We start from the raw sequence: 10,094 nt of genomic DNA, 5'->3' as shown, positions 1-10,094 counted from the left end.
ATGAAAGATGGCAACATGGTATGTAAACGAAGTAATGTTAAGGAATATAATTGAGAGAAAAGAAAAGGAAAATGGATAATATAGTGTAGTGAAGGATGTAATAAATCTGAATAAAAATGGGCTGATTTGGTGAAATGCAATTGATGAAAATATGAATGGAAGTGAAGGTATAGGTTAATTATTAATGAAGGGTTAAACAGATGTTACAAAATATGAATTGATGTATTCTAGAATGTTGTGGATGTATATAAAATTAGGAATTCATAACTTGTGGATAGTTGCATGTTACATTCCAATAAACGGAAATAGTAAACAGTTATCAGTTCTGAGAAGAAAAAATGTATAATCTTCTGAATGATTGTGATCTGGATAAAATATTCTATAGATGACATAAATATGTAGAAGAATAGGACTTGAAAGTATTTTTAAAAAGAAATCAAGCTATTTAGAGATCCAGAATTGAAATAGAATTGTATATATTTGTATTTACAATTTGTAAATATGATTTGTATTTCCTTCGAAAGAAATGCCATTTCAACTATACAGTTTAAGAATAGCATGCATATATATCTATAAAATGAATTAATCTAAAACATGATTAATTTGATTGTTAGTCTTATGAAAGTCTAAGTAATAGATATAAAGAAACAATTTTGGCAGAATTCTTATTCAAATGTTACAACATATGGCAATGAAGAAACTCTAGAAATTACAGGGCAACTATATCTGGTCATAATGTGTATTCAGACAATGTAATGTTGCTGCCCAAAAGCCTGAAAGATTTGCAGTGAATGTTAAATATACTGTATTATATGATGTAGTAAGAAAACAGATCAGAAAATGAGCATATTAAAAAACAAAATGGTTGTGTTTAAAAAGGAAAATAGACTGGATTAATTGCAAATTTTATATGTAAGATTGAAAATTTACAGCAAGTAAATGAACAGGTGTAATGAATGTTTATTAAAGTAGGGAAATGGATGTATAATGTTTAAGGCATACAAGTGCTAATAGAACAATAATAGGTAATATGTAAACTATTGAAGGAAACGAATGCTTTAAAAAAAAACAAAAATGGTTATGTCCTTCAATAAAGCATTTTACCCACCTCGGAAGGATGGAAGCTGAGTTAACCTTGAGCCTGGTGAGATTTGAACTGCCAAATTTCAGGCAGCAGAAGTATCCTACAGTATTGCACTCTAACCACTGCACCACTATGGCTCAATAATGACTGATAAATAAAAATTAGATTGATAAAAATAAATTACTGCAATAAATAATAGTAGTAACAACAACAATCCTTGTGTCGATTGTTCTTTTGGTCATAGAGAGTCACAAAGCTATCAAGTGAGAAAACAAATAAGTAAAGGAAGAGTGTCAAGAAGAAAGGGAAGATTGAGAAAAACGTGGTTGGAGAAGTTCAAAAAACAAAAGCAATGTATGAATCAGAATATGCATATGATGGAAACCACATTATTTACCAGGTCAGAAAGTAGAGAGGGGAGAGTGAATTGTGCTGATCTAAATTAGATGTCCTTAGATTTCTTTTTCTTTTCTCTCCTGCTTTAAAATTATTTTGCTGTCTGCCTCTCTTTTCCTGCCCTTTGCATAATATGATTTACCTTGAAAAGAAATGACATGATGAGTGGGAATATACTGTATATGTGTATCCACGCACGCACGCATGCATACATATTTACAGAGGGGCTACCTGATTCCCCGTGTCCAAATTAGAAAGTAGAATCAAGTGTGCTTATGTGACCAATGGATCCCAGCGTGATCAACATGTATTTTTATCTTTACATCTTCCCCAATAAAAGTGCTTTTAAGTTCTCCTATGATCAAAAATTAAGGGGAAGGGACTGGATTTTTTTTTTATTATTATAGGAGGGGATAATGATAGCAGTTACAGCCATAAAGATTTCACAATAAAAATTTAAAAGTAGTGCATTATAAATAACAAATATAGCTGATGATAAATGAGCACATCTTAAGAAATCATTGTCAAGAAAACTTTTGAAATGTTCTTAGGGTTTTGACAGATTGGATCTCCAGAGACTTTTTGTGCGATTCTGAGATTCTGACAACCCTACAGTTAAAGTCTTGAACAGTTTTTCAGTTTCATGTGAATGAGGCAGGTCCTGCTCACTCTTATACTGTATATTGCTGCAGTTAGACAATGAGGAGCTGTAAGTAACGGAATTATTTTTCAAGCAGAAATCATAATGAATACTGTGCCAGATGCAGATATGTTTAAGACCAAATAAATCATGAAATCTGAACTCTCATTATCACTGTAAGTTGCAATTATGTTACTGACTTATGATTATGGAGGTGAATGCCACTACCTTATTATCTTCTACTTCTTTCAAAATACAGATAAAACTGCTTATTAGATTAACACACACACAAATTAGTCCTGGAGTGAATGGGCAGACTAATTCCCTCCTTATCATCATCAACAATGATGATAAGGATATCTGAGCTTTAATCCATTTCAATATGAGCTACATGCCATGGTTCCGTATAAAGTCAGGCATGCACAAAAAAAAATTCTGCTAAGGATAAAAAATGGGTTGTATTTTTAAAATAAAGACTGAAGTTTGGAGCAAAGGCTGAGAAGAAAAATGAGGTATCTTTCGCACACACACACAGAGAGGCAGTTTGAAATATAACAAATCCTTGGAGATCTGGGGATAGTACAAGAAGAACTGAGATGGAAATCTCCTTCAGGAAAAATAGCTATCACTGAAAGAATAAGTTAAAACTGTAAAACTCTATGAAGCCCAGAATTACTTGGTTGAAATAGGCAGCTACAGAAATTAAATACATGAATTTAGCTATGAATATTGCATACAATATTATGGGTCTCTGTATAGTCTAATATAGGCTCTCTAATTATTGTCTCCATAAAAGCTCAGTTCTCAGATGCTTTATGCAAATTGGCACATCTGTAGGTCAGACTACTTTGGTATTAGAGCAGAAATGCCATCTAACTTAACTAAGATGATTAGGGGGACTGTAGGCTAAAACATACGATGAACGGGTGCAATTACTCAGCATGGCTAGTCTAGTAAAGAGAAGGACCAGGGGAGACATGACAGCAGTGTTTCAATATTTGAGGGGCTGCCACAGAGAGGAAGGGGTCAAGCTATTTTACAAAGCACCGGAAGGCCAGACAAGGAATAACGGATGGAAACTGATCAAGGAGAGATTCAATCTAGAAATAAGGAGAAATTTTCTGACAGTGAGAACCACCAATCAATGGAACAGAAGTTGCCTTCAGAAGTTGTGGGACCTTCATTGCTGGAAGCTTTCAAGAAGAGACTGGACTGCCATTTGTCAGAAATGGTGTAGGGTCTCTTGCTTGGGCGGGGGTGGGGCGACTCTGTTAATCTGTTTGTTCTGTTAGATTTTTTTATTATTATTATTTTAAATACCAGTAGTTTTGTATGTGTTTTATAGGCAGTTACTTAAAGCTAAAAATGATTCTTTTTTTAACATTCTCTCTTTTACTGTATTTCAAAATAAACTTTCTGATTCTAAATCAATCTGTCTTTTCATAAATAAAAAGGGAGAAAGGAGTGGCTAATTTCCTAATCACTATAGAGCCAGGTGACACAATATAATTTATTTCTTTTTATCATTTTCCCTTCTAATTTACCAAGAATGTGTGCAGGCTATAGAAGCCTGATGTTCTGCACATGCTAGGGATTGTCACTAGACAGCCACACAGTCCCAGGAAAAGATGCGGCTGCTTTATAGTGTAAGACAAGTGCCTCATTCATACTCCTGCAGGCTTCAAAATACATTTTTCAAATTGCTTACAAAGGCTGCACAGGCCAGACATTTATGGCATAGTCACAGAGAGATACGTTGAGAACTGCAACTGGACCTCCTTTAAAAGTGCAATCATTATCATAATGTAAAAAAGGAACTCAGTGTTCTTATGATATTAAGGGAAATATGTTGGCTTTTTCTCAGAGGTGAAATCTGCTTACTTTCCTTACCGGTTCAGAACTGCACCCCCCCCCGCGCATGCATCACATGTGTGTGCAGACCCTCTGTGCATGCGCAAAATCTTCTGCGCATGCACAGATGGTAAAAAACATATAACGACACCCGGGCGGGTGGGCTGAGCCTCGTGCTGCCATCACTACCAGTTCTCCGAATCACCTTCTACAATCGCTACCGGATCGCCTGATCCGGTCCGAACCAGGAGCATTTCACCCCTGCTTTTTCTCTACTTAAAAACCACATAGCAGTGATTATTTTTACAAAGATAAAACAAATGGGAATAGGTTGTTCTGATCCATAACTCTATTTACAGATACAACTATCAATGGAAATGTTGCATTACAAGTATTTTAGAAAGACCATGAGATACCTTAATTACTGAGGTGAATGCTGAAACTGTCCCATCCATAGAAAAATATTATAATGCCATGATTATGATGATTTGCAAAACAGGGCCATTTAGTTCACTGAGAAGTGAGTCTTCACAAGTGTCCTAAAAATGTGTGTCAATCGTGAGAAAGTGGGAAATCCAGGCAGTTCAAATGAATATAAAGGTTTATTGCAACCTTAAGCTCGCTACAAGAATCTGAACTACTAACAGCCAAAGCAAATTGGTGGTAGATAAGAGTACCAATGGAATTCAAGGTGGGCTGGACTTTGATCTCTTGTAGATGTGAAGTGACTGGAGACTGATGACACATTTGACCCCTCCCTCGGGCTCAGCCTGTCCATCTCCTACACTTTGATTTTAATGTTCTCAATATGTTGCTCCTAGAATATATGACTAAAATTGGACGAGTTCAGTATGAAAATAAAATTTAAATAGAAGGCTTTATTGAATACTGTACAGCTTTCTCTCAGAATTTTTAATTCTATATAAAAACTGCAAGGATGTGTCTAAGCCGTCTCCAGTAACTGAATACAATTGAATTGGGAAAAAAGTATTAATAGCATATATTGTGTGTGCGCTCTCTCTCTCTCTAGGTGTGGGTGTGGGTGTGGGTGTGTGGGTGTGTGTATCAGGGGTGAAATCCAGCAAGTTCTGACAGGTTCTGGAGAACAGGTAGCGGAAATTTTGAGCAGTTCGGAGAACCGGCAAATACCACCTCTGGCTGGCCCCAGAGGGGGGTGGCAATGGAGATTTTGCAATATCCTTCCCCCAGAAATGGGGAGGGAATGGGGATTTTGCAGTATCCTTCTCCTGCCACGCCCACCAAGCCGGGCCCACAGAACCAGTAGTAAAAAAAAATTGGATTTCACCACTGATATATATTCAGTAAAAGGAATACTCTTAAATAATAATTGATAAATATATGAAAGCAGAAATAGGGGCAAAAAGAAATTCCATTTCAGGCAGCAAAAGTGTCAATATACTCTATAATATTAGAAAGAACTCTTCATTTAAAAATAGCAAACATGCAACAAAAAAAATCAGCAACAGCAGAAACATGAAAGTGACATTTCAGAGTTGGTGGAAGAAAAATAAGCCTCTTTAAAATCTGGTGTTCGTTCATGAAACCATGTCAGTCATGACACAGCAGCTATATTTTTTCATCAGCATGCTCATTAAATTTTTTAAAAGTGAGAGGGCTGGCTTGCTTCAGGGAAGTCTTTGAAATATCTGTGTGCATTGTAGACATGGCTATTGTTTCATAGTCATCGACTCTGGTGTGGAAATTACAGAAATGAAAGAAAATCTGTAGATCCCGTTGAAAGTTCTTGTTGAGGAATCCGTAGAAGATGGGATTCACACAGGTCGAGATCATAGCTGTAAGGTGACAGATTAAAAAGAGCAGATTATGGCTGCAGGCTGCAGGGAGAATTTCATGATTCCAGTCAAAGACCGTATTGAAGATGGTGAGTGGCAGCCAACACACGGCAAATGCCACCACAATCGAGATCAGCATAATATTGATCCTTTTTGTTTCGGTAGACCGGTATTTATTATCCCTCATCTTATCCACCATGTTGCATCTTCTTTTTAATCGAATATAGATCTGTGGAAAATAAGAATTCAATAATAACACTGTATTATCCGAGTGGTGCCATTTTGATAAGAACAAAAAACATGCAAGATATGTGACAAAAGAAACACTTCCTTACCTTTAAGTAGCAAATGAATATAAAACAAAGGGGCCCCAAGTATTGTATGACCAAGAGAATAGTAGTGTAGGACAATCTGGCTGACTCCCATGGAAATGAATCCATGCATACATATTTTCCCTTGTAGTCCTCTATGGTTATATTAACGAAAGGTTCATCGGTTAAAACATGGTATACTAGGAAAGGCAGAGATGAGGCTATTGCTAGGATCCAGATGGTGGCAATTCCAACATAGGCATGTCTGTTATTAGGCCTCCAGCCGCGAGGGTTTATAATCAACTGATGGCGTTCAATAGCTATGAGGACCAAGGAAAAAACAGAGACTGTGACAGAGACACACTGCACAAAAGGATTAAGTTTGCACATGGTCTCCCCAAAAACCCAGTGGTCCATTAGAGTATATACAAATGTGAAAGGAAGACACATGATAGTTATTAGGAGGTCTGAAAAGGACAGATTGACAATGAGAATGTTGGTCACATTGTGCATTTCTTTTTGCTTCAAGATTATAATAATTAATGCCAGATTTCCAGAAATGCCAAGGAGGATAACAATTCCATAAGCCAAGGCCAAGGTGAATACCATTGCCAAAGGCACATGACAGTCAATGTCCTGGAAATGAAAGAGACCAGGAGCCTCATTGGAGTTATTTTGAATAGAATTATTTCCTGTGAGGGAGAGAAGTGATGTATTCATATTGGATTCTTCTCTATCTGAGATCACTCTGAGCAACAGACTAATTGGCTGTTCAATAGCTTTCTCTCAAGAAGTCGATTTTTTTTTCTTCTCATTACCCAAACCGCAGGTGGCCAACAAAAGGTGCAGCAGAAATGTTCATGCCATTCATAATCTTGAAGGATCTGCAAAAAAAGTGGAATGTTCACATATTAATGTTTTAAGGTTATACCAAGAGAGAATTATGTAGGCATTTACTCAGAAGACTGCCCTTAGAGTATTTTGTTGATATCAATATGTCATTATTTTCAGTTATGAAAGAGTAATAACACCAAGAACAATAGATGAATTAACATCATGAACGGACTATAGGATTAAGGTATTAATTTTCATAAAATAAATTGGTTCAATTCCCACTCTGTTCTCCCTAAAGCATCTAGAGAAAAGTCGTATTGTTGTTATTGTACTTAATTAGAATTTATTAAGCCTAAAGTCGGAAAGTGTTACCAGATTAAGGTTCAACAAGAGCAAATCCTCTTGAGGGGAAGTCTCTTAGGATTTTCAAACAATAGCCTAGCTCAGGGGTGTCAAGCTCGATTTCATTGATGGCCGCATCAGGGTTGTGTTTCACCTCAGAGTACCGGGAGGGGGGGTAGCAGGGGTGACCATGGCCATGGTGGGCATGGTCAGCTCAATGTCATTTGTGTCAGGGGGCTAAGGCAGGACTTCCCTGAGACCCTCACTCACTCTCTATAATCTCTCTTCCTCGCTCCCTCCCTCCCTCCCTCTTCATTCTCCTTTCTTTTTCCTTCCCCTCTTTCCTTATTTTTTCTTCTATTTTGCTCTATTCCCATCTTTCTTCTTTTTCTTTCTTTCCTCTTTCCCTTTCTCCTTTCCATTTCCTTCTTGCATGCTCAAATGCAAAAGGGGAAACATTTCTCTTTTTGTTTTGTTTTGTTTGTTTTGCTAGCCCTTTGCCAGTAAAAATGGGGTGCAGGGGGAGCTGCGTGTGGTCCCCGCAAGCTCAATTTTACTGACAGAGGCACCATGGGATGGTCCTTTGCTGTTTCCAGGCTGGCCCATGGACCAGATCTAATCACCCTGTGGGCTGGATTCAGCCCACGGGCCTTGAGTTTGACACCGTGGTCTAGCTGGATCGTCAAAGATTAATCCACTTCTATAAATGTTTATTAGTAACAGTCCTACCAGATTCAAATGCAACTGTTTTGTGTTGCGTTGTGTTGGGTGGGATGGTTAAAATTAACTTTTGGATATTACTTACCTTAGAAGTTGCTTTTTATTGTGTGTGTTTTATTCATTACTCTTTATTGTCCTTACAGACAAATACAGATATGAGATACACAATTGAGCTCAAAATTTCTGTTGCAAAGTGAGACAGGTGATAAGTATAGTGCTCAAGAAAATAAAGAGAACACAAGCAGAAGACATCCAGATCTGAATGAATTAAATAGCCTTATTAAATACTTTGTTCTTTACATACAGTAATTTATACACTGCTCAGACAACTAAAGAAAACACAAAACTACTGTAGGTAACGAACAAAGTATTTAATAAGGCTATTTCATTCATTCATTCAGATCTCGGATGTCTTCTGCTTGTGTTCCCTTTATTTTTTTGAGCAGTGTATATTTTGCTCCTTTTCAGAATGTTTCTGCAGTGAATCACTGCAGTTATTAAATTAGTAGCACTGGTGTTAAATGAATTTGACTCTCCCACTGAATTTGCTTGTCAGACGTGGCCACAGGATGCTGCAAGCCTCATAAATATGAATGAGTTGCCAAGCATCTGAATACTGATTGTGTGATTATGGGGATGTCGAGAAGGTTGTAAGTGTGAAAAATGATCGTAAGTCACTTTTTTCAGTGCTGATATAACTACGAACGGTGACTAAATGAACTGTTGTAAGTTGAAACACGGGTGAAATCTAGTAGGTTCTGACAGGTTCTGGACGACCGGTAGCATAAATTTTGAGTAGGAGAACTGGCAAATACCACCTCTGGCTGGTCCCAGAGTGAGGTGGGAATGGAGATTTTGCAATATCCCTCCCCCAGGCGTGGGGAGCAAATGGGGATTTTGCAGTATCCTTCCCCTGCCATGCCCCTAAGCCATGCCCACCAAGCCACACCCACAGAACCGGTAGTAGAAAAATTTGGATTTCACCATTGAGTTGAAGCCTACTTATATAGCTAGTAAGCAACTTTCCCCATTCTGATACTCCACCAGAATGTTCAGTCTCATCACAACAAGGGAAGCAAAGGTTTGCATTGGATGGGAATGATGAAAGTTAGATCAACAAAACAGAAAAATAACAGTGCTATTACTCTGTTGCATTGTAGCATTATGGAACACTTGGGAATGGAAAGCAAAAAGTAATTAAAAGTGAATGAAGGCAAATATATTATTTATTGCTTGTTGTCCTTTATGATTGTCACTGGGTGTTGTGCCTTGTTCTTGACGAGTGTATTTTGTCTTTTTATGTACACTAAAAGCATATTCACCAAAGACAAATTCCTTGTGTGTCCAATCACACTTGGCCTATTCTATTCTATTCTATTCTATTCTATTCTATTCTATTCTATTCTATTCTATTCTATTCTATTCTATATCCAATCTGAGTCGCTCTGTGGGACCAGAGGTTTTTTTTCCCAAGCTGTTGGACTTGTATACTGGAGCTCATCTTCAGGGAACTTGTCCATCATCTCCAGGATGTGAAGATTGAGAAATTCCCTGAGGATGGGCTCCAGCACAAGTCTGAAAGCTTGGAAGAACAAACCTTTAGTCAGATTGGATCCTGCAATATTTAAAAGTGCTCTGATGCGTGCAGTAGCAGCTGCCAGCAACTTAGCAAATTAAACGTATCTTTTTTTCCCGAGATCCCAGAGAAAAGCCTGCTTCCTTTAAGGAACTTCAGATAGATGCTACATTCAGGTTTCTATACACACAGGACTTATCTTTTTACCTCCAGATCTAAAATAGTGCTGCCTAGACTTACTGCTGAGTGTGGCTTTTATGAATTATTTATGGCATTTTATTGTTTTTGTTTTTTAAAAAAATCTAACTTTATCCTTTTGACTTGTTTTTTGGCATTTACAGCAGGGAGCAGCTAAAGGCAAGTAAAGTTCTAAATGATGGCGAAGCACAATTTTCTGCTTTTCTTTCTGGCCTTTGGAATCTCTTTGTATGAAAGAAAGAAATGAAACGGAGGCCTGCCTTGTGCATTGAATTTTTTTTTAAAAAAAAAGTTATCCAGAATTACTTGGTAATAATAATAATTGGGT

The 10,094-nt window shown here is 37.3% G+C and overlaps 1 protein-coding gene across 1 annotated transcript; it reads right to left on the bottom strand.

Annotated features, from left to right (window-relative positions):
- Window positions 1-5,558: 5,558 nt before the first annotated feature.
- On the bottom strand, window positions 5,559-6,816 carry NPY1R (neuropeptide Y receptor Y1). Its single transcript, XM_070948727.1, has 2 exons — window positions 6,121-6,816; window positions 5,559-6,014 (listed from the first exon to the last, which is right to left on the bottom strand). Exons 1-2 carry the CDS (start codon window positions 6,814-6,816, stop codon window positions 5,559-5,561), a joined length of 1,152 nt encoding a protein of 383 aa, XP_070804828.1.
- Between the last annotated feature and the right edge of the window lie 3,278 nt (window positions 6,817-10,094).

Source organism: Pituophis catenifer, unplaced genomic scaffold (assembly GCF_029215685.1).
Source record: "Pituophis catenifer annectens isolate HBS135680 unplaced genomic scaffold, rPitCat1.0.hap2 SCAF_8, whole genome shotgun sequence".
Classification (NCBI taxonomy): domain Eukaryota; kingdom Metazoa; phylum Chordata; class Lepidosauria; order Squamata; family Colubridae; genus Pituophis; species Pituophis catenifer.
This window is presented reverse-complemented; position numbering and strand designations above follow the sequence as displayed.

What these genes read in the sequence shown, in the direction of transcription:
- NPY1R (XM_070948727.1), bottom strand. Translation starts at nt 6,816, where the DNA reads ATGAATACATCACTTCTCTCCCTCACAGGAAATAATTCTATTCAAAAT. An exon ending in TATTCATTTGCTACTTAAAG is followed by an intron (nt 6,015 to 6,120) that starts GTAAGGAAGTGT and finishes TATTTTCCACAG; the next exon opens with ATCTATATTCGATTAAAAAG.